The sequence below is a fragment of the Trichomycterus rosablanca genome, chromosome 3, assembly GCF_030014385.1.
Source record: "Trichomycterus rosablanca isolate fTriRos1 chromosome 3, fTriRos1.hap1, whole genome shotgun sequence".
Classification (NCBI taxonomy): domain Eukaryota; kingdom Metazoa; phylum Chordata; class Actinopteri; order Siluriformes; family Trichomycteridae; genus Trichomycterus; species Trichomycterus rosablanca.
In genome coordinates, this window is record NC_085990.1 from 15,639,551 (window position 1) to 15,664,977 (window position 25,427).

At 37.8% G+C, this 25,427-nt stretch overlaps 2 protein-coding genes across 4 annotated transcripts; both read left to right on the plus strand.

Annotated features, from left to right (window-relative positions):
• Positions 1-12,643: 12,643 nt before the first annotated feature.
• On the plus strand, positions 12,644-16,280 carry LOC134310327 (fibrous sheath-interacting protein 2-like). The gene is made up of 8 exons (XM_062991878.1): positions 12,644-12,731; positions 14,431-14,621; positions 15,013-15,129; positions 15,226-15,387; positions 15,494-15,583; positions 15,786-15,907; positions 16,013-16,034; positions 16,121-16,280. Exons 2-8 carry the CDS (start codon positions 14,595-14,597, stop codon positions 16,217-16,219), a joined length of 639 nt encoding a protein of 212 aa, XP_062847948.1. The 5' UTR covers positions 12,644-12,731; positions 14,431-14,594; the 3' UTR covers positions 16,220-16,280.
• A 9-nt stretch (positions 16,281-16,289) lies between these two features.
• On the plus strand, positions 16,290-19,113 carry LOC134310328 (uncharacterized). 3 transcript variants are annotated; one of them, XM_062991880.1, is made up of 5 exons: positions 16,290-16,374; positions 16,481-16,517; positions 16,656-18,544; positions 18,657-18,797; positions 18,872-19,113. In XM_062991880.1, exons 3-5 carry the CDS (start codon positions 17,575-17,577, stop codon positions 18,985-18,987), a joined length of 1,227 nt encoding a protein of 408 aa, XP_062847950.1. In that variant the 5' UTR covers positions 16,290-16,374; positions 16,481-16,517; positions 16,656-17,574; the 3' UTR covers positions 18,988-19,113. The 3 variants fall into 3 exon arrangements, with proteins under 3 accessions (XP_062847950.1, XP_062847951.1, XP_062847952.1); XM_062991881.1 differs by having other exon boundaries at positions 18,657-18,752; XM_062991882.1 differs by having other exon boundaries at positions 18,657-18,769; positions 18,872-18,986.
• The last annotated feature ends 6,314 nt before the right edge of the window (positions 19,114-25,427 follow it).

Here is a 25,427-nt window from a genome sequence, read left to right on the forward strand (position 1 = left end):
GCATTTGTTGTTTTTGACTTCATGAAACTAAGATAAGCATCTCCAGCATGTTCCGTAACCTGTCAGTGGACACGAAGTTAAAGCAGCACCAGGTAGAAGGAACGGTTGTCAAAACGCAATCTGTCGGTTATACAGGTCCTTCTCAAAAAATTAGCATATTGTGATAAAGTTCATTATTTTCCATAATGTAATGATAAAAATTAAACTTTCATATATTTTATATTCATTGCACACCAACTGAAATATTTCAGGTCTTTTATTGTTTTAATACTGATGATTTTGGCATACAGCTCATGAAAACCCAAAATTCCTATCTCAAAAAATTAGCATATCATGAAAAGGTTCTCTAAACGAGCTATTAACCTAATCATCTGAATCAACGAATTAACTCTAAACACCTGCAAAAGATTCCTGAGGCTTTTAAAAACTCCCAGCCTGGTTCATTACTCAAAACTGCAATCATGGGTAAGACTGCCGACCTGACTGCTGTCCAGAAGGCCATCATTGACACTCTCAAGCAAGAGGGTAAGACACAGAAAGAAATTTCTGAACGAATAGGCTGTTCCCAGAGTGCTGTATCAAGGCACCTCAGTGGGAAGTCTGTGGGAAGGAAAAAGTGTGGCAGAAAACGCTGCACAACGAGAAGAGGTGACCGGACCCTGAGGAAGATTGTGGAGAAGGGCCGATTCCAGACCTTGGGGGACCTGCGGAAGCAGTGGACTGAGTCTGGAGTAGAAACATCCAGAGCCACCGTGCACAGGCGTGTGCAGGAAATGGGCTACAGGTGCCGCATTCCCCAGGTCAAGCCACTTTTGAACCAGAAACAGCGGCAGAAGCACCTGACCTGGGCTACAGAGAAGCAGCACTGGACTGTTGCTCAGTGGTCCAAAGTACTGTTTTCGGAAATCAAGGTGCCAGAGTCTGGAGGAAGACTGGGGAGAAGGAAATGCCAAAATGCCTGAAGTCCAGTGTCAAGTACCCACAGTCAGTGATGGTCTGGGGTGCCATGTCAGCTGCTGGTGTTGGTCCACTGTGTTTTATCAAGGGCAGGGTCAATGCAGCTAGCTATCAGGAGATTTTGGAGCACTTCATGCTTCCATCTGCTGAAAAGCTTTATGGAGATGAAGATTTCATTTTTCAGCACGACCTGGCACCTGCTCACAGTGCCAAAACCACTGGTGAATGGTTTACTGACCATGGTATTACTGTGCTCAATTGGCCTGCCAACTCTCCTGACCTGAACCCCATAGAGAATCTGTGGGATATTGTGAAGAGAAAGTTGAGAGACACAAGACCCAACACTCTGGATGAGCTTAAGGCCGCTATCGAAGCATCCTGGGCCTCCATAACACCTCAGCAGTGCCACAGGCTGATTGCCTCCATGCCACGCCGCATTGAAGCAGTCATTTCTGCAAAAGGATTCCCGACCAAGTATTGAGTGCATAACTGAACATAATTATTTGAAGGTTGACTTTTTTTGTATTAAAAACACTTTTCTTTTATTGGTCGGATGAAATATGCTAATTTTTTGAGATAGGAATTTTGGGTTTTCATGAGCTGTATGCCAAAATCATCAGTATTAAAACAATAAAAGACCTGAAATATTTCAGTTGGTGTGCAATGAATCTAAAATATATGAAAGTTTAATTTTTATCATTACATTATGGAAAATAATGAACTTTATCACAATATGCTAATTTTTTGAGAAGGACCTGTATTGGGACCTAAGCACATAGTACAGAAGTGTCACTTTTATACACAAGCTCATATTAAAGTAGACACTATGTAGTATAACAGCCTACTTTAAATTGTGTTAGTGATATTGCTGCCGAAACGCCAGTAGATACAAGCATTTACGGGATGTGTTTTAACCCACATAGTTCTGCCACTACTACTACTGTGCTAAACACAGCAAATTATTACACTCAGTACACCAATATAAACGCGAAATTAAATCAATTAAAGAGTTGCTTAGATGAACAAATCCTACCTTCAGACAATTCCACGCCGCGGATGCACAGGAACAGCCCCAAAACAATCGAAAGTGCAGACAACGGTTTCATCGTGGCGCTCTCTAAGCAGGACCAACGCTGAATGAAGCGAGACGCTCGCTTCCCGTCGGTGGCTGTGCCGGCTGTGCCGGCGTCACGTTCTCACAAGTAAAGAATATGAATGGCCCTAGAAAACAGTGTGAAGGGCGACATCTACCGGTTATAAACCTGTTGCGCATGAATTATGTATCCTGAGTCAGGATTTTTTGTCCCTGTGTTTTTAGCACAGCCACACAACACTGCATACAGACATACAGTATACAGCAGAAGTGAGTACAACAAAAGTGGCTCAATAAAGACTTATCTTATCTTGTCTTATAATAATGTCAAATAATTCATAATAACTTAGTTATCTTATCTTGTCTTGTCTTATCTTAACTTATCTTTGACTTAGTTATCCTGTCCTGTCCTGTCCTGTCTTATCTTACCCGTCCCGTGTGCAGTATTACTTAAATGTCAAATAATTCATAATTGTATCACCTTACAGTAATTGAATAATTGAGTACTTGTATATTTGCTAAGTTAAATTAAAAACTAAAATGTAAAATTAAAAAACTAACTGTGATTTAACAAACTTATCAAGAAAACCAGCTCCATAGTGGGGTCTGAACAGGACTCAGTTCAGCAGATAGCAGAGGTAAAAATGCTCACAAAACCTAACTCGATAATCACAAACCAAACTGCAATCAGACTGTTCAACAACTCATAATAATTTAAAATAATTCATAATAATTAATAATAAATAACTACATTTTGTATGCTGTGCATGCACCATAAGAAGTGTTTTCATGTATATAGAATCATACTGTAAATTTTTATTGCTTGTTTTAATACTGTTAGTGAATGTTGTATGTATGCAAGAAGTTGTCTGTTGTCTGATATGAGCTGCTGTAACAAAGAAATGTCCTGCAAAGGATCAATAAAGTATCTATCTATCAATCTGATTTACTATATTAAAAATAGAGGCCTTACAGTAGGAACTCAATGCAACAAACGTCAGTGCACCTTTCATTACTGAGATTTAAATTTTAAATATATGAAAAATGGATGAAAGGACCATTTAGACTGCAAACAAACATCTGTGTTCACATATGCAGGAATAAGTGACCTGCATATGTGTAAAGGTACCACTGACATATGCATATACTGGGATTTAAGAGACATAAACAAATTAATTCTTGTTTTCATAGCTTTTTCCAAAATGCATCCAGAAATGAATAAAAACAGTACAGATTAAACATCATGCATACATTTTGTTTTAGGCCTTATGACGAAACCGCCCTGGGAGAGTGGACTGCCCCAAATTGCCCCATAAATCCACTTTGTGTGAGAGCTGCACAGATTCGTGGGTTTGGCGTGCCACTTGGGCATTACCGGCCCTGGATGGTTCTGAGGGTTCCAGAGCAGCCTGCCATATTGTGACAGTTAGTTATAAGTTCCGTGCTATCGCTGTTCTATCAACTTTCTCAGCTGCGAGCGCCAGATGTTTTTATGTTGTTCATTTGTTACTTTGTTTCTGTTATTTTGGCCATCTAATTTATTTGAGTTTGTCCACTTTTTTTGTTAGTAGTACAGTATTGTACTTCCTTGATCCTGCACTTTTATTTTTGAAGATGGGGTTTCACTACACACTTTACTTTAGTGAGTTAGTGAGTAAATGGGTGAGTTTCTATAATTCCCATTATAGAAAATATTATAGAAGAAATAAAACAAAGGACTATAAATAGCTACACTGGATGGCACATTGATCTAATGCACTAGCCCATCACAGCATAGACCCAGAGCCTTTGCCACTACAACAGAAATGCCTTGTGTCTGGGTGAGGCACCGGCTCCATCAGCAGAGGATTTAGAATGCAGAAATGCAGCTAAGCTTTCGATTCTTCAAGATGTACTCACTTCACAATAATACATTTACATACACATACAGTTAATTAGGACCAGTATGACCCATTTTTATGTATGGAGCAGTGGCGTAGAGTCTTAATTTCTCTAAGACTGCAAGGGAAGCTCAGCTTCCCCTAAAATTAAATGGTCAAATTGACAAATGCGTTAGAACACGTTCATCTCAGGCCATTTTCTTGAAAAGGAACAGAGGGCAGAATTTATGTATAAATAAATTGACACATTTTATGATGTAAGCTGACAATGAGCTTTCCCTCTTTGAAAGACCAGCAGCCGCCACTGGTATGGAGATGTATGCATAGTTTCATTTTCTGCATCTGTTACCACTGTGTGTGGTTGAAATAGTTTAATTTACCAGTTAAAAGATATATAGTGTAGTTGCTATATAGTTGCCATATAGTGTACTTGTCTGTGTTGGGTGGATGACGGTGAGACAATAGTTAAGAATAATAGACAAAAAGTTAAAAATATATAGCAATAAACGTTATGTGTAATAACCATGACATAAGCAAGAAACTTAAAAACATTAAATAAATTACTGGTGAATTTGCATTTGCAGACCACTGTGTATAAGATACACTAAACAGAACAGGAAACATGCCCAGACAGGAAATGAAGAAGCATCAGACAGTTTACTGACTTATCTAAATCACAAGCACCCAAGTACTGAGACAGGAAGACAATGTACTGCATTACAGTATAACCTTAATTGTTTCCTCTTGTGAACAATGCATACTGGTGTATTTTTAGACTGCATTCCCAGCTCACATATTGTCAGTTTTATTACACTATTGGTACTGCACTAATTTAACATGTAACCATTGTGAGGGGTTTGGAACCAGCCAAGATGATGAATGTTTAGGTTTGTTTTAGCAATAACTACCTAAAAGAATGATGCAAAGTGAGAGTGATACTTATTAGTCTACATGGCAAAAATGTACTGTAGACAACCCGCTTAATTATTAAGTTAAGGTGTTTAGATATCCAGTTTGGCCATATAGTGTGCTGTATATCTTGACTAAAGTTTATTTAAGTTCAGTTTTCACTAAATGTATAAACATGGAGTTACATGTCTATTAGCTAACTTTTACTCCTGGTACACATCTAGCTCACGTCTTTAAAGAAGCACAAGAATTACCATGCCCTCTGAGGTTGGCATCTGTTGTGTAATGAGTGATGAGTTCCTGGAAACCTTTAAGGTGGTTAATTAGTGATGAGTTGGAATGAAGGAATAAAGGAATTTGGTGGAAATATAAGAATATACTCATGTAAATTATGTCTCCTGTAATTACATCTATATGTGGTAGGTTATCAGTTAACTAGCTAGCCTCAGACTATTAACACTGCTATAGCTAGTACTAGATACTGTACTACACTGACTGGATATTTTTGATTGGTGGACTATTCTCAGTCCAGCAGTGACAGTGAGGTGTTTAAAAACTCTTATCCATTAATAGCAGCACAACACACACTAACACACCACCACCATGTCAGTGTCACTGCAGTGCTGAGAATGATCCACCACGCAAATAATATCTGCTCTGTAGTGGTCCTGGGAGAGTCCTGACCATTGAAGAACAGCATGAAAAGGGGGCTAACAAAGCATGCAGAGAAACAGATGGACTACAGTCAGTTGCACTCAGTTTATTCAATTAAAGACATTTACATCCCAACCATCTCCCCTCACTTCTGGTGTTCCTCAAGGTTCGGTTCTAGGTCCTATTCTTTTCATCATTTACCTTCTTCCTTTAGGTCATATTTTCCATAAGTATAATATCCAGTTTCATTGTTATGCAGACGACATCCAGCTCTACCTTTCTAGCAAACCCACTTCTACCCTCCCTCCCTCCTCCCTCTGCAATTGCTTACAGGAAGTCAAGTCTTGGTTTTCCTCTAATTTTCTCAAACTCAATAGTGATAAAACAGAGGTTCTTCTCATTGGTTCTAAATCTGTCCTTGCTAAAGTAGACAGTTTCTCAATTTCCATTGACAACACTCTTGTTTCCCCCTCCCTTCAGGTAAAGAGTCTGGGTGTCGTCCTTGATAGCACTTTGTCTTTCCAAACTCACATAAATAACATCCCTCGGTCTGCATACTTTTATATTCGTCATATTAACCGTCTCCGTCCTTCCCTCACTCCTGACAATACTGCCATTCTGGTCCACTCCCTGGTCACATCCCGTTTGGACTATTGCAATTCTCTTCTGTTTGGTCTCCCCCTCAAGTCCCTCCATAAGCTACAACTAGTTCAGAATGCTGCTGCCCGTGTCATTTCTAGAACCCCATCCATTCATCACATCACCCCCGTTCTTCAACAGCTCCACTGGCTCCCTGTTAAATTTCGCATTGACTATAAACTTATACTGCTCACTTTTAAGGCTATCCATCATCTTGCTCCTCCATATCTCACCAAGCTCCTTCATATAAATAGACCCAGCCGGACCCTTAGATCTTCCTTATCCATTAGTCTTATTGTCCCTCCAGCCCGTCTGACTACCATGGGGTCTAGAGCTTTTAGCCGTTCGGCTCCCCGTCTCTGGAACTCCCTCCCACCAGACATTCGTAATATTGACTCTCTAGACATTTTTAAATCACGCCTCAAAACTTACTTGTTTAGGACAGCATACAGTCTTTAGCCTGTTCTCTTGACTATATATATTTTTAAAATTCTTTCCCTGTTTTTATTGCTGTTTTATGCTGTTTGTATGTTTATTATTTTATGTACGGTGACCTTGAGAGTCCTGAAAGGCGCCTATAAATAAAATTTATTATTAAAATTTATTAATTGTAGAAATGCAAAGTGCTTCTATATGGTAAGTGGAACTGATAAAATGGACAGTGAGTGTAGAAACAAGGAGGTGGTTTTAATGTTATGGTTGATCGGTGTATATTAATACTATATGGCATGTCAGAATACTAACCCAGAATGTACCACAAAATAGGATATTTCATCTGTATAAGGTTAAGGATGAATTCAACTTTCACAAGGAGGAAATAAGGAATGAAAAAAGATATTGGTCGTCCTTTAAATGACATATGATTTCACCTAAACATGGAAACAAGAAGGCTGACGAGTGTGGCTAATGATTCATGCTAAATCTGCACAATCTAAGAAGCAGAAAACTCATTAGCAAGTCGCATAAGCCCCAATTGTTAAAACTCTTTCTTTAATCTAGTGCAGGTAGAGATGAGAGGATCATTTTTATGTTGTGTTATTAAAATCTCACACTTCCACCACTCAGCATCCTGTGCCATTCTATATAATGTAAATGTATAAATCATACGTATATAAAGTGATGCAACCAGTTATTATGTTATTTAGGGGGAGGTACGTTTTCACAAGCATGATGTGGGTGTTAAATACATTTATTCTATTAATAAGTAAACTTTTGTCTTTTTACTTAGGTGAGGACTGTGCAAGAGAGATAAATACGGGAGAAAAATGAAAAAGTGGAGCAGAGAAACATTCATGACGTGTGAAGAGGAAACTACTGCTAGATCTGTTCACTGTGTCACACTTACCACCAGCAGTAACTCCACCACCACCAAGACTCTGATAGGACAAGGCTGCAGGACCACGTGCAACATTCTGAGGAACTTGGTGAAACCTTCCAGCACTTCCTAAACTGCAGCCAAGTTGTGAAGTCACCCTAGAAAGGTTCTGACATTATATATAATAAGGAGACTTGAAAGGGTGCTACTTCGCTCAGTTGGCGCAGTGGTAAAAACACACGCTGGAACACCAGAGCTGGATCTCGAATACATCGTATCGCTCAGCTCTGCCTGCCGGCTGGGCTGAGCATCGACATGAACAGCGATTGGCCTGTTGTTCAGATAGGTGGGGATATTAATGCAATATAGGGTTTCTCTCATAACTAAGGCCATTACAAACTCTGCTGGCTGATTGATGGCGCCTGCACAGAGACGGGAAAAGAGTGCTGTCAGGGTGTGTCTCTCCATACACAGAGCTGATCCGCACTGCACTTGTCAAAGTGTAGGCGACAAAATGCATACGGCTGCTGCCCACGTGTTGGAGGGGGCGTGGGTTAGCTTTGTTCTCCTCAATCAGAGCGGGGATCAGCATTGCTGGAGAGGAAGCATGATGCAATCGGGCAATTGGACGCGCTAAAAGGGAGAAAAAGGGGAGAAAATGCATAAATAAAAATTTTTAAAAAAGAAGAAAGGGTGCTACTTGCTTACTTTTTAGAATTGGTCAGATCATATATGAACCCAGTGTAGTTTGGCATGGAACTGGGTGATGCCATCATCTACCTCTAAACTGAGCACCTGAACAGTACAGACAACACTGAATGATCATGTTTCTTGACTTCTCTAGTGCATTTATCACCACACAACCTGTGCTGTTGGGAAATTAGCTTTGTGCCCAACAGTGGCAACCTGGCAGTGGTGGGGCTTAAACCAGCAACCTTTTGGTTACTAGTCCAGTACCTTAACCACTAGGCTACAACTGCCAAATTAATTCTGTTTCACAGGTTGTCAGGCTGTGTGTCAGATATGGATATATTCAGTACATGACAACCTCAAGGAACTGTACTTGTTTCCTTCTTGTTCAATCTGTACACCTCTAACTTAACATACAGTGGCACCATGGTGGTGTTTTAGAGTGCTGTACCACTTGAGTTTGAGCTTCATTATATTATTTTAAGAAACAGTTATACAATTATAAGTATCAGTTGTAGTAGTATAATTTAATGTTCGTGTTTTGCCATGCTTTATCCTGGTCTTGCTTTAATCACTGGGCACAATGAAATAACAATCCATCACAGGGCCTCGGCCACACTCCCACACATAGCCAGTCATGGCTGTATGTAGACGCCTGGTCGACAAATATTACTACTGGGGATTCAAATTTGTTGTTGTTGTTAACATTAATATAAGTAATAATAATATGAAAAATAAAACAGTTACTTGGTTCCTGACATCTTGGCTTCTGGTCATTGTTTCTGGGTTTCGTTTTTTCTTTTCTAGGTTTTTAAGGTACTTCTAGGTTTTCTCCCACCTTCTGTTATTATTATTGTCATTATAATTCTTCTTCTTCTTCTTCTTTTTCTTTTTCTTCTTCTTCTTCTTCTTCTTCTTATTAATCATTATTTGCAATGGAATTGCATTGTCTTGGCAGCAGGGGGTGGTCACGCTTAAGAATGAAAGAGGGCAGCATTTAGTCCTGTGTTGCCAACTTGGCGACTTTATCGCTATATTTAGTGAGTTTTCAAAATGCGACAACGACGACCCCGTACTGTTGCACATCTCATCTTAAGACGTGTTTGCAGGAAGAATGGGACAAAATAAAAGCTGAAACACTAAATCACTTAGTATCCTCGGTGTCAAAACGTCAAAAAGTGTGGCGACAAGGAATGACTTTACCGTCCCAACTTTTTTTTGGAATGTGTTGCAGGTCTGAAATGCAAGATAAATGAAATAAAGTTGACCAGAACATGAAATACCTCAGGTTCATTCTGTCTGCAATGAAATGAAAGTCAAAGTAAATGTAAGAAACTCTGTGTTTTTACTATTTGCATTTTCCGTACTGTCCCAACTTTTTCTGATTTGGGGTTGTAGTTTTCAAATAATTAGTTGAAATTTCTGATACAATTGATTGTGAACAACTAGCAGAAAAAGAGGGCTGGTGAGGACCAAATACTTTTTTTTAAAGCTCTGTATATATTCATTCATTTATTGTTGTTTCTGGTCAGGGTTGCAGTGGGTTCGATTAATTGTGTAAAAAGGAGGGAAAACACCAGTCTTTCACATGACACACACACTTAGACCAACATTCAGTTGCTCCAATTGGAGCAATTACTACGGTGGCCCGCTGAGTCAAAACACAATAACATTTACACAACCAACAAAAGCTGACAACACAACAACATTAAGGAAAAACGCGAATACAAAAAAGACAACACAACAACATTAAGGAAAAACGCGAATACAAAAAAGACAACACAACAACATTAAGGAAAAACATGAATACAAAAAGGACAACACAACAACATTAAGGAAACACGAATACAAAAAGGACAACACAACAACATTAAGGAAACACGAATACAAAAAGGACAACACAACAACATTAAGGAAACACGAATACAAAAAGGACAACACAACAACATTAAGGAAACACGAATACAAAAAGGACAACACAACAACATTAAGGAAACACGAATACAAAAAGGACAACACAACAACATTAAGAAAACACGAATAGAAAAAGGACAACACAACAATAAGAAAACACGAATACAAAAAGGACAACACAACAACATTAAGGAAACACAAATACAAAAAAGACAACACAACAACATTAAGGAAACACGAATACAAAAATGACAACACAACAACATTAAGGAAACACAAATACATTTCCACAACGGAAGTGCTCCCGGTCACTAGAGGGCATCTCTATCATTTTTTATCTGTATGAACACTGCAGCAAAAGAAGCAAGAAGCAGAGCAGCATAGTGCAGAGCATCTGGCTTCGGTTTTACTTTAACATTCAGTGATATAATTCTAAATAAAATCGAGCTTTTTAGTGTCGGTGGTTTGACTGTATAGCACCTTTTTTGTTTTTTAAACATCAGGCAGCTATTAGCTTGCTAAATTTCTAATATATTTGCAAAATCAACTAACTTGAGCTTTAAACAGACTGTCATATTGTGCCACGCTTTTACAGTTTAACATGTTTTAATGTCATAAACCATTTCACAGTATATTGACAATGTATTAGTTAGTTATCAATAACCATTTTAAGTGTACATACTCATGCCCATTAGTTTAATATTCAACATTCGTTTCACATTCGGCATTCTGGTTTAAATAAGTGCTTGAAAAAGCACTTAGATTAATGTAAAACTATATTTATATAGACACATAAATGGACACAACTGTAAAATATAATTATTATACAATTATTGATCCTAACTAGAAATTTAAATAGTTGATTTAATAATATAAATAAGTTTGTAGGTGAGGGATATGTACTGTATGTGTAAATATAAAATAGTTTACATTAATAAATCTAATCATATCAATTAATTCTATAATTTACAATAATCCTATATGAAATAAGGTAATATATCCGTTATTTGTCATATATACATATACAGATGTACAGTACAATGATCATTTTTATCTTAACTATAAATTTAAATAAAACACAACTAAAAGGTAACTAAAAAAGTTTGTAGTAAATGGGAAACATTGATGTTTATACTAATAAATGAAATTAGATTAATTCATCTCCAATATAAAATGATCAGATTTATTGATCTTTATTGAAAATTAATATAGAATAGTTTGTAGGTCCGTGTACCTTTGGTAATTCGTTTTTCACTTTAAATCCCAAAGTTAAAAAACAAGAAAACGGGTCGTTTTTTGTTTTTCGTTTCAAAAACCAATACTGAAAAACGGGAAAACGGGGCGTTATTCGTGTTTCGTTTTAAGATCAAAAATCAAATAACAAATCAGCAGAAATTGAAAAACGGGTCGTATTTTAATTTTCCAAAATCAACATTTTTTATCAGTTCAACCAGAAATAAAAGAGCGAGCGCGTGCACGTGCTGAGGTACACGCTTCATATAAAGTGTAAATCAGGTACAAGTGTTGAGAAGACGGAGCACAAAGTCATAATAACGTTACACCGCGTCCCCTGTTCTGACTTTTGTGTCTGCTGTACTTTTTCCTGCCCTTGTAATTCACACAAGAACTATTTATCCTAAAAAAAAATAGAGGGCTATTCTAAGAAAAAGAATGCTGCATTATTTTTTACATTATTATTACCGTATAGGACTCAGTTCTGTAATACAGGCATAACTAATCGTACATGTCACATAGTGGTGGTAAATTCGGTTCATTTTATGGACTCGGGTTAATCTGAGTCACTCAGTTATGTGATTCGGTTCACTTGAGTCACTTGTACTGACATCTTGATTGGGATTGATTTACTGCATGAAAATGCATCCAGATATCACTTATCTTCCGTGCACTCACAGCCAGGGCCGATCAGAGGACTCATAGGATCCGGGTTAATTGAGATCTCGGACTCGTGATTCCTGATTCAGTACGAAGATTCGAATCCTTAACCGAGGCGATTCAATTATTCTTGTTCTCGGCCAATAAACATCCAAAAATTAATAAAATTGCACGAACTAACTCTGCAGTAAACAAGGAGCAACAACAATCAAATATATTTCAAAAAGTAATTTGGTAAATAATAAGCAGAACGCTGATTAAAAAAAGCATTAGATGTTGTAATAGTTTCACCGTGACATGTACGATTAGTTCTTATTACAGAATTGAGTCCTATACGGTAATAGAACAGGGGACGCGGTGTAACGTTATTATGACTATTTGCTCCGTCTTCTCAACACTTGTACCTGATTTACACTTTATATGAAGCGTGTACACGCACCTCAGCACGTGCACGCGCTCGCACTTTTATTTCTGGTTGAACTGATGAAAAATGTTGATTTTGGAAAATTAAAATACGACCCGTTTTTCAATTTCTGCTTATTTGTTATTTGATTTTTGATCTTAAAACAAAAAACGAATAACGCCCCGTTTTCTTGTTTTTCAACTTTGGGATTTGAGATGAAAAACGAATTACCAAAGGTACACGGACCTTTGTAGTAGGTTGTCACGAATGTCACGAATGTGAACAAAACCGGCAGACGCTTGCAGATACTCAGAGACTTTTTAATAATCAGTTTAAAGTACAGAGGGACGATCCAAAGCAGAGTTAAAAACAGGCAGAAGTTCGGTACGTAAATCATCAACAATAACAGTTGAACAGGGAAAACCGAAGTCGTAGTCAGAAGCAGGCGAAATGGGTCATACACAAAATTGCAATCAATATACAAAAACGCTCAGTATGCAGGAGAAACACGGCAATACCTCGCAAAGTTTCACAGTTCTGCAAACACTTATATAGTCTTTACTAAATTAGCTTCAGGTGCTAATCAATACACAGGTGACGTAGATTCCCTCGGCGCTGTCCAATTGGCCGATTGAGTCACCTGTTCACTCACTGACTCCTGGGAAATGCAGTTCTGTGCATTCTGATCATCAGTGGTATCTTTAAATTCCGCAGGAGGTGTTACATAAGTGAAAAACATTGATGTGTATAAAAATGGTTTAACATAAATGTATCAAAAGTTCGATTTTATTTAGAATTATATCACTGAATGTTAAAGTAAAACCGAAGCCAGATGATCTGCACTATGCTGCTCTGCTTCTTGCTTCTTTTGCTGCAGTGTTCATACAGATAAAAAATGATAGAGATGCCCTCTAGTGACCGGGAGCACTTCCGTTGTGGAAATGTATTTGTGTTTCCTTAATGTTGTTGTGTTGTCATTTTTGTATTCGTGTTTCCTTAATGTTGTTGTGTTGTCTTTTTTGTATTTGTGTTTCCTTAATGTTGTTGTGTTGTCCTTTTTGTATTCATGTTTCCTTAATGTTGTTGTGTTGTCCTTTTTGTATTCGTGTTTCCTTAATGTTGTTGTGTTGTCCTTTTTGTATTCGTGTTTCCTTAATGTTGTTGTGTTGTCCTTTTTGTATTCGTGTTTTCTTAATGTTGTTGTGTTGTCCTTTTTGTATTCGCGTTTTTCCTTAATGTTGTTGTGTTGTCCTTTTTGTATTCGCGTTTTTCCTTAATGTTGTTGTGTTGTCCTTTTTGTATTCACGTTTTTCCTTAATGTTGTTGTGTTGTCAGCTTTTGTTTGTTTTGTAAATGTTATTGTGTTTTGACTCAGTGGGCCACCGTAAATTACACCTACAAAATACAACAATATTGAAAAAAAGAACGAAATAATAGAGAAATATGAGAGTTATTGTGGTTTCTGGTAGATACATAAAAAAAAAAAAAAGAGGGAAATGTATTATGGTGTATGGTACAGTACATGTACTGTACTGAAATGTGATGTGTTTTTTATGTACAGTACTACTACTGTGTATTGTTGTTTATTATTATTTATTACAGTATTATCTATTCTATAATTTAAGATTAAGGGAAAATATAGTTGTATTTATAACAAAAAAGACCATTTAGGACATTAGAAAGGTTAGGTAAGGGGGTGGTGTGGGAGGTCTGGCACAGATGAATTCTGTTTACATGATTTGGGGAAAAATAGGTTTAACATACGAACATTTTAACTTAAGAACAGCCCATCGGAACCAATTAAATTCGTAAGTCAAGGGTCTACTGTATACGTTTTGCAGTCATGATGCTGAATGTGGTGCAGCCAGTTATCAGGTTAGGTGCAATAATAAGGCAGGCATGGATGTTTATTAAGTGTTAATTAAAGAAATAAAATAATGCTTTAAAAATGTGTTTTTCTTTTAGCTCCTTTTGTGAAATGTTATAAAGTCATTCAGTGTGATAATTAAGCAATAACAGGAGCAATAACAGGAGTAAACAGAAGCGGGACCAGCAGCTTTACACTGTATCACTGTATGTACAGGTGAACGGTGGCTGATGTGCTACGTCACGCTCTATGGCTACACTCGCACAGCAGGTGTATTGTGACGTCACAGTCAGCGCTACTTTATAAGCGCGTGATTCGATCGTGGATTCATTTGGTGAGTGGTGAGCGCGAGAGAGACTCAACTTTTATTTCTGCTTCAAATGTGGCGCAACAGAAACGAGATAAATGTGAGTAAATGTAACAAACATGTTTCTTTATTTCATCTACACTGGTGTGTTTAATGTTCATATTCTCAGTGTTAAGATTCTTACTCATTTTAATGTAAATATAAATGTATAAACATACATGCATTTCACTCTATACACACAAACACTGAGAGATTAGTAGAGACAATAATGGCATATTCCAGCCTCTGGATAATCCCTGTCTAGCTATTAATCAAACCAGGACTACAGCAGTATATGTACTGGTTTAAATCTATTACTTTAATATCAGCAGTTATGATAATATAATAATATTAAAATATCTAGACAGAAATGTTCTGAACTTTGGTAGTGTGAGTTTCTCTAAAAAGCACTGATATGAAATTGAACATGATGGTGTTTATTTAATCTCCAGATGTCCTGCAAAAACAAAACCGATGTTACTGGACCAGCTATGAACCCAAAAGACCCAGTGGTTGCTGATTCAATAAGGCGTTTGCTTCACTACTACAGGGGCAAATTAGGAGAAAGTGTAAGTGTACAAACAGATTTTGCTCTTAATAATAAGTTTTGATACATTACTGACTTTGGTCCATTTTTACTGACTAATATTCTTTTCTTCCAATAGCTGAATGTTAAACCTGTAGAATTAGATCTGTCAGACCCAAACATGCATGTGACATGTGGATCCTGTAACAGCCTCCATGATCCACACTTAAAGAGGTTTTATAACCAGCCTCAGAGAAAAAAGCAGCTGGTTAAAAAGGGCCTCATCAATGAGGAGGATCAGGTACACACATCTTCACAAAAACTTTTGTAAAGAATTGTTTTACTGTTTTTTTATCTACAAATTTTAGATCATATTTGCCTTTAAACTGGTGTCTCCTTCTGTTAAGGTGCTCTGCTCACTGAAAGACTTTACCCAGTACATGGAATACCTCAAAAAAGTTCATCTTGGCTGGCTAAAACGGTCTCAGCAAGAACAGGTAATGTAGAACTTTTTATAATTAACAGATGTACACAATCATGATCAGAAGCTATTTAGTAACAATCTCAGATGTCCAGCTGAAAGTATTTGCTCTCTCTGAATACAGCATTATTTAATTTATGCTATTTAAGAAGAAGTGTACAAGCATGAACGTGGGCTCAGGGTCTTTACTGTTATAATTTGGGTTTATTTTGTTGTAGAAGAAGCTGTTGAGGGAGTTCATGTTGCTGAAAATGGCAACCGTTGAAGTTCCTGAGAACATTGATGCTGCCCACATTAAAGAGTGGATCATCTCTAAAGGCAGGACCACCTTCAGGAACAAGTATGTTACTGCTTTGCTACTTAAAATAATTCACATCCCAAACAACTTTTTGTGCAATTCTATTGACCCTCATTGACCATCATGTTTGTTTTCTATCTCGAGCAGTAATCAGAAACCTGCTGAACTGGTAAATAGAGCATTTTAGTGCAATATAACTAAATACAAGCAGCTGTTGTTACATAATAATGATTGTTTTATTTTTAACATGTTTAGGCGTGGGAGGTGAACCAGCGTCTCCAGCTTGAGAAACTAGAGAAAGAAGTGATTCGAGAGCTTCAACTGGAACAACGACCTGAGCCGATTCCCACTTAGTCTGTAATTTCAGGACCTGGAATACCTTGTACACCTGGTCCATCTTCATCTAGTGCTAATGATCAGGGAATGGTCACTTTGTTAGACCAGGATTCAAGCAGTTCTGAATCACCCAGATTGTCTCTAGTGGATCATTTTATTGGAAAATGGAATTTGTAAGTGCTTTCAACATTCAATGTAGAATTTAACATATTTTAGTGAATACAAATTGTGAAATTGTGTTTGAGACTAAAATGCTTTGGTTTGGGTTTCCATTTTTAGGGGAACTGATGAATGTTCTGAAAAAGTGCCAAGTGGGGTGAGTTAATAATACAATTCTGTAAATAAACATACAGCATTGGTATTTTGTTTCAGATCGAAATAACCTCTGAACAGGTGTGGTTAAACTATTTGTATTCTATTCTAATAAGCACATCTTTTCTTCACTCTTGTTTAGGTCATGGTGAATAATTTTGTTAGTGGAATTCAAACCACTATAACAGAGGAGGTTCAGAAGAATCTGCTTCCTTCACTGGTGGAGTTTTTGCAGCCTGTGCAACCCACCAGTGTGGATCTGCAAGAGTCTAAAATTACTGAAGCCCTGGACAATATAAAATTGGATAGTGCTAGAACTAAAATGGAAAGCCCTGAAGATCTTAATCACTCAGCTTCAGCTTCCTCCGCTGACAACTCCATACATCAGTCGTCCTTGTTTTCAACAGCTGAGTTGTTGGTGCTGGATGTGCTGAACGCTTCAGTGTCTCAGATAAAAAGTCAGCAACATGAGACACATGATGAGGCTGCAAAAGTTGAGATCATGAAATTGGCCAGTCAATTTAGCAATCAAGACGTTTTCTTTAAGCTTACCGGACGTGAGACAGATGCCAGCTGTCAATTGTCCAGCTCTGAGGAATCCCTCATCAATCGGGTGCCATCAGTTGAAGATCAGTGTTTTGGAATAATTCAGTCACAGACAACCACAACTGACAAGATTACAGAGGAAAGTGAAATTGATGAGATCAGTGAAGAAACTGTTGAACAAACCCTGGAGTCTGTGATCTCCATCCTTGAAAGCCAAGGATTTCTGTCATCTGAGTCTGATGAAGTTACGCCAAGTAAATCCAGTAGCTCAGACTCAGTTAGTTGTGCATCTGTTAGATTATCAACCAATCTAAACGTCTTAGAGGGTATAAAATCTACAAACAGTAGCCCAAGTCCAACCCAGCGGACAGGCTCTGGCTCTCCTATCCAGCTGAGTGCAGACTAAAAAAGAGGTCCTGACTAAGACTTTGGTGGAAATCCAAAGAAAATTATCAAGTCATGAACCGTCTGTGTCACCTCGACAAGTCATCTCACCAGACAACACTGATGCCATCATGGACCTCATTAGTGGCATACTGAGACGAATTCAGGAATCTTCAAGCTCAGATTCCAGTCTGCAGGGATCATCCACCTCCTTGAAGAGTACCACCACTCCTAGGTTGAATAATCAGATGGTTCAGTTTAATAAGCAGGAACTGCCTGGACAAAAACCAAGCAAATCTGCTTCCCTCAGCAGCTGTAAAGTCATATTGGTCAAATCTGCTGACATGTCTGCACGATCTAAAATCAGCTTGGATGAGAGACCAATGACTTGTCCCTTAACAAAGAAGGACAGTACTGACCTCAAGGAAACCATGAGGCAGATATTTAGAAAATTTGACAGCAAAAAATACCAGAAAGAATCTGATGATAATCTGACTGATTTGCTGTCTGATGCCCTCTACAAACACATTCAGAGTAAATGCCAATCTGAGATTTCAGGGCTAAATGAATACACCAGCTCTCAGGATGAGTGTAATCTCTCACCCAGCGACAGTGTTACATCAAGTGATCTTGAATTGGCCTCCTCTGCACTGACCGAATTGGTGTTAAATGACCTCAAGGGCACTTTTGATAAAAAGGTGGAGAACTTCAAATCCAGCCAGAGTGACATCGAACTAGAGACAAAAGCGACTTTTGAGAAGTTCCTCATCCAGCCACACAGAAGCGAGACTGACCTGATCATCACTGAAGTCACAGACGAGGACTTTTCATCTGAAGGAAGTATCAGTGACATTGATGATAGCAACCATTGTCCTGAAGTGGCTAGTCAGATCATTGGGTCTTTTGGGTACAAACAAATTCTGAAGAAAGCAGTGGACAAAACTGCTAGAAAAGTTCTTATGAAGAAGTTCAGCATGCCTGAGTCATTCTCTGTCAAAGAGTTTTCTCCTGATACAGAATGGCTCAGATCGCTGACTTCTGAGGTTATATGGTTGCGATCTTTAATTGTGGGAGGGGTTTTAGAGAATCTGTCTCAAAATGGTAAGTGTTTAATAATTTATACTGATATATAATAAATCTATTAGGACTATATACATATACATCTTTGTATTAAAAAGTTCTTTGTTTGATTTGTGATTTTTTTAAACAACAGCAAGAAAGGATGCAAAGGAGTCCAGTGAACATATCCAGTCCATGCCAGATGCCAGAGATCAACCCAACACAGCTGGAAATTACACAGATGCTCGTGGTATAGAAGAACAATCTGTCAGTAATGTGCCTCACAACCAGAATGGTTAGTAAAAGCCTAATTAATGTAAAAAAAAAAGTAACAGTAACAGATTTCTGTATCTCCTTTCTTATACAAAGGCATCAAGCTAAAGAAGAGGAGACCTATCCGTGCCTTCTTTAGGAGAGCCTGGCAGGCAGTAAGGCAGGCCTTTACCCCCAGCAAGAAACGATCCAACAAGGTTTTTCCTGCTTAATTTTCCGAACTCTCCTCATCTACAAATGCCATTTTTAGGAAAAGGACATTTGCAAGGACATTTTTGGTGAAGGCATTTTTTTCTCGTCACAATTGTATTTAACATCTTCTGTGTATGGCTCTCTCCACTGTAATAAACTTATTCAATAAGTCTAGTGCCTGGTCATTTTGAGCAATGGATAATTGATCACATGATGGAAACTGTGTAGCATGTGAGCTAAACTTTGTCTTAATGAATACTGAGCTTCTGCTATATCTGTTGATAAAGGTCATCTACACATAGGGGGTCCAAATCCAGAACTAGTCATTTTAGTGATCAAGACATTTTAATTAAAATCTCTAACATTACCCACAATTACATTCATATGTGAAACTTAAAAAATCAAAAACTGAAATTTATTTACAAAGGCATTCAGATCAGATCAGATTTGAGAAGTCATGTTGGCAGCAATTAAGGCTGCAAGTTTTGTTGGATACATCTTTACAATCCTTGCACTCCTGGATTTGGGAGGTTGATCCCTTCTTCATGACAGATCCTTTCAAGTTCCATCAGACTGTTGTGTGCGTCTGTAAACTGTCATTTTCAGGTCTCATTCATATTTTCTGTTATCGTCCACACTCTTGACACTTATGAAGAAAATGCTATCATTTACTATCGACTGTTTTTAATAAACTTGTAGGGCTGCAAAGGAAAACAAACTGATGGACTTTATGGTCTCTTTATGGTCTCTTTTTTCTCTTTGGTCATTTTAGAACCAAAAAGTAATTAAAACGTGTATATTCAAAAAAAAGTTTTAAAGTGATTATTATTAATAGTAGTAGTAGTAGTAGTATTAAAATTAAATAAAAAATTCTTATTATTATTATTATTAGTAGTAGTAGTAGTAGTAGTATTAAAATAATAAAAAAATAATTATGATTAAATTATTATTATAATAAAAATGTACAATATTGTAAGATATAAGTGATTTACTCCTCAGCATAAAAACAAGGAGAAAATATAAATGAACAGCATGGATTGTTCTGTAGTGAGTTGGAGGTTAATAAATATTTTTTTGCAATGCTACATTGGTGTTATGTTTTGTAGAGAACGATAAGGTCAGAAATACTGTAAAACCTGTGTGTGCCGATGTATTCTGATACAAACTACTATGCCCCTGTCCCACTTTTTTTACACTCCTACCCCGTGTTTCCCCTCACCCCGTATCTTGCGTTCTCATTGGTTGTTCAACACCGCACTCATTGCCAGTCAGCAGACTCATATCCAGATATTTGACATGCTAGATATATAACAGTCGGATTAAGTTGTTGAGTAGTTTACACACAGTGATTGAGAGCCGAGTTTTGATCAGGGTAAAAATCGTGTAGTGTGAACTAGGCATTACAGGAGTTAAAGGATCTGCTGCTATCACCTTGGTGCCAGATACCTAAGCGCACCTTCAGGGATCTAATAGAGTTCATGCCTTGACGGGTCAGGGCTGTTTTGGCAGCAAGAGGGGGACCATCACAATATTAGAAAGGTGGTCATAATGTCATGGCATGAAATAATAACAAAACAGCAAAGTCATAAATAATTAGACTTTAATGCCACAGTGATTTCAAAATAATATTTAAAGCATACCATTATACATAGTTGTATAAATACAGTCTTATATTGGTTGCAACAATCTATTTTAAGAATATTATTTTATACATATAGATCTGTATTCAACATTTGACCATTCAGCCAAGCCATTACAGTGATCACCCATCTACAGATTTAGGTGATTTTTTACATCCACCTGCTAGGCTCATGAATTACTTTCCTAAAAAAAACTGACACCCTCACCTTTTCATGTCTTACAGAAACATAGTTTAATATTTTGTATGCTAAGACTAAATAGTAGTAAATTACATGTTTACTCAGATTAATGTATTTATGTATTTATTGGGATTTTAATGTCATGTTTTACACACTTTGGTTACATTCATGACAGAACAGGTAGATACTGGATACACAAGATTCAGCAGTTCACAAGTTTAATGTCAAACAGTAATGGACAATTTTGTATCTCCAGTTCACCTCACTTGCATGTCTGTGGACTGTGGGAGGAAACTGGAGCTGCTGGAGGAAACACACACAGACACGGGGAAAACATGCAAACTCCACACAGAAAGGACCCGAATCACCACACCTGGGGATTGAACACAGGGCCTTCTTGCTGTGAGGTGCCATGGAAAAATAGTTACTATGTGTACTAAGCATATAGTAGAGACATTGGGAACTACGTCATTGAATGTCACACTTTATAGCCCACTTCGTCTGGTGGCTTGACCGCATTGCTTTAATTAAAGTAGTGAGTAGCACACTGGGAAAGTTGAGACTCTTGGATGACATTATCATTTTCTTTTATCTTATGTAACACCACTCCACCTGGTTGCTGTCTCCATACCACCGTAATGTTCTCAGTCAGTCCATGCTCCTGCAGTTTTTGCTTGATCTGAAGAACATAATGTGGCTTAATTACTAAATAATTAATGTTTTTTTATTGTTGTTGAACAGAACACAAACAACGTTAGTCAACGTTTAGTTTAGTACTCATTAACATGTGTAATCAATGTACATGATCACATTTAATGACACTTTCCTCAACAAAACTAAATCTTCATGTGTTTGTGCACTCAGCGCTGAGCGTGAATTATACAGACTAGAGCTTCCACACACACACAAACACACACACACACACACACACACACACACACACACACACACACACACACATATAAAACCAACATTGGAGTTAAAATTTAATGCTGTAAAGAATATCCAGTAAATGGCATTTCTACAGGCGGAAACACCTTTGTTGACGCAAGCAGTGAATGATGGCACAATGGCAAATTTGAGCTACAGTAACTAAAGAACCACTCTTTACAACTCTAGTTTCTCAGAATGCACAACACATGCCATGGGGCAAATGTAAAAAAGTAAAAATCTCATTTCAAATCTCAGCAGTAGTCTGGCCCCCACCCTGCAGATATGGTGGTCAATTAGTATTTGCTGCAGGCACTGTCAATTATGCCCGCCAAATGGCACCCAGTCGACCTATGGCAACACCAAGTTTCGAACTGAGGAGTTCAGAATCTTGTTGCTGGTGAACTATACATTTTAATCATTTTGTAAATGAGGATAAGTGTACATTTAAATTTAATAGACAAAAGTAGAAAAATTAGATTTTCATTTTCACTGATCAGTGGTATTTTATAAATATAAACAATTGTATTATTTTAAGCCTGCAACACACTCAAAAACGTTGGGACAGTGGCATGTATAGCACCTGTACATTAGAAGTTTTAATGCTTGAGTAACTGAGGACATTAATTATAGCAGTTTTGCAAGTGAACTTTTTCTCCAATCTTGCTTGATATCAGACTTCAGCTGCATTGTCTTGTTCAAATAAACACAGCCTGTCCAGGAAATCTAATCCAGTCCCTTTGCTGTGAGAGCTACCCGTGCCACCCTTTAGATGGCGCATCTTGCACATAGCAAATCATTTGGTAATAAGCTCAACCAGAGTCCGGGCAATCTAATACATTGGGTACCTTGTAACTCAACGTCCCCTAAACTCAAAATCTTTAAAACTCAACACCCTTTGTCAAAAAATGTGTACCCTTAAACTCAACGTTTCCCTTAAACTCAACGTGTATGCGACTGCTGCTTTGTTCAGTCATTAAAGTGCGAATGCAAGACGAATCTGCATTTGTGTGGAATAACAGTCAAATTCACTCTGAAAGCTCCACTTGTAATTGTGTTTAACTGGATTTTTCTGCTGTTTCACATTTAAACTTGTGTTACAGCTTGAGGTTCTAAGAAATCGTAAGAATCAGCTTTTCCGAGAGAGTCTAAAAAAAAAAGCTTAATGTGACTTACTGTATTAAAAGAATGACAGAAACACTAACGCTCTGTTAATTATTACTGCTCATAAGTTCTCTCCACTAATTAAGAAGCATAAGGAAACAATAAAGAAGTAAAGGTAAAGAGGTTTTATTGTATTTTTTATTGATTTTAACTGCTTTTTTATATTGTATTTCAGTGTTTTATATTATATTTGTGATATTTTCAGTGTATGTGTCAAAAATAACCCCATTATTTTACATCAGCCTAAAATATTTGCTATATGCTATATATATCCTAACAAAACATTAACAGGTTTTCCATACATCCTTATGGGAAAAATTACCTTAAAACTCAACGTCTTTTAAACTTGACATCACTCCAAGAACTGACAGTGAGTTTCAAGGTACCACTGTATTCATTTCCATATTGATGGTCAGCAATGAATTCATTAGAACATTTGTTGTCCAAATTTTACATCTTTTAGCATAATATTAGATTTTTTTGTAGCAACTATGTTTCCAAAGGCATGTCAACGATGTCAAATGTGTTGTGACAATGATCACGTCAATGTCTCGCTTTGCAAAACATTTGCATTGTAAAATACTGTTGCAGCTTTAAAACGTCATTTGTAAATATACAGTGTATCACAAAAGTGAGTACACCCCTCACATTTCTGCAAATATTTTATTATATCTTTTCATGGGACAACACTATAGAAATAAAACTTGGATATAACTTAGAGTAGTCAGTGTACAGCTTGTATAGCAGTGTAGATTTACTGTCTTCTGAAAATAACTCAACACACAGCCATTAATGTCTAAATAGCTGGCAACATAAGTGAGTACACCCCACAGTGAACATGTCCAAATTGTGCCCAAAGTGTCAATATTTTGTGTGACCACCATTATTATCCAGCACTGCCTTAACCCTCCTGGGCATGGAATTTACCAGAGCTGCACAGGTTGCTACTGGAATCCTCTTCCACTCCTCCATGATGACATCACGGAGCTGGTGGATGTTAGACACCTTGAACTCCTCCACCTTCCACTTGAGGATGCGCCACAGGTGCTCAATTGGGTTTAGTCCATCACCTTTACCTTCAGCTTCCTCAGCAAGGCAGTTGTCATCTTGGAGGTTGTGTTTGGGGTCGTTATCCTGTTGGAAAACTGCCATGAGGCCCAGTTTTCGAAGGGAGGGGATCATGCTCTGTTTCAGAATGTCACAGTACATGTTGGAATTCATGTTTCCCTCAATGAACTGCAGCTCCCCAGTGCCAGCAACACTCATGCAGCCCAAGACCATGATGCTACCACCACCATGCTTGACTGTAGGCAAGATACAGTTGTCTTGGTACTTCTCACCAGGGCGCCGCCACACATACTGGACACCATCTGAGCCAAACAAGTTTATCTTGGTCTCGTCAGACCACAGGGCATTCCAGTAATCCATGTTCTTGGACTGCTTGTTTTCAGCAAACTGTTTGCTGGCTTTCTTGTGCGTCAGCTTCCTTCTGGGATGACGACCATGCAGACTGAGTTGATGCAGTGTGCGGCGTATGGTCTGAGCACTGACAGGCTGATCTCCCACGTTTTCAACCTCTGCAGCAATGCTGGCAGCACTCATGTGTCTATTTTTTAAAGCCAACCTCTGGATATGACGCCGAACACATGGACTCAACTTTTTTGGTCGACCCTGGCGAAGCCTGTTCCGAGTGGAACCTGTCCTGGAAAACCGCTGTATGACCTTGGCCACCATGCTGTAGCTCAGTTTCAGGGTGTTAGCAATCTTCTTATAGCCCAGGCCATCTTTGTGGAGAGCAACAATTCTATTTCTCACATCCTCAGAGAGTTCTTTGCCATGAGGTGCCATGTTGAATATCCAGTGGCCAGTATGAGAGAATTGTACCCAAAACACCAAATTTAACAGCCCTGCTCCCCATTTACACCTGGGACCTTGACACATGACACCAGGGAGGGACAACGACACATTTGGGCACAATTTGGACATGTTCACTGTGGGGTGTACTCACTTATGTTGCCAGCTATTTAGACATTAATGGCTGTGTGTTGAGTTATTTTCAGAAGACAGTAAATCTACACTGCTATACAAGCTGTACACTGACTACTCTAAGTTATATCCAAGTTTCATGTCTATAGTGTTGTCCCATGAAAAGATATAATGAAATATTGGCAGAAATGTGAGGGGTGTACTCACTTTTGTGATACACTGTACATAGCCTACTGGAGAAAAATAAAATGTAAAATGTGACCTATGCAAAATTAGTCTAATGGCACAATTTATTACGTAATGTTTTATTTCATATTAAAATCAAATGCAGCAAAAATAAAAATTATGTATAAAGATTTGCAGTTTACAGCAGGATTATGTTCTTGTACTGTTTGTTTAGAAGGATTTCACAGTCTTCAAAGATTTTAAGATCTTTTGTCATCTGAAAATATCAAAGATGGCTTTAGACTAAAGCACTTTTCTTGTGTAATATAAATCACCACAGATTCAACTAAAGTAATCCCTCACCCATGTGGTTATATCAGCTATTGTTGAGTGGT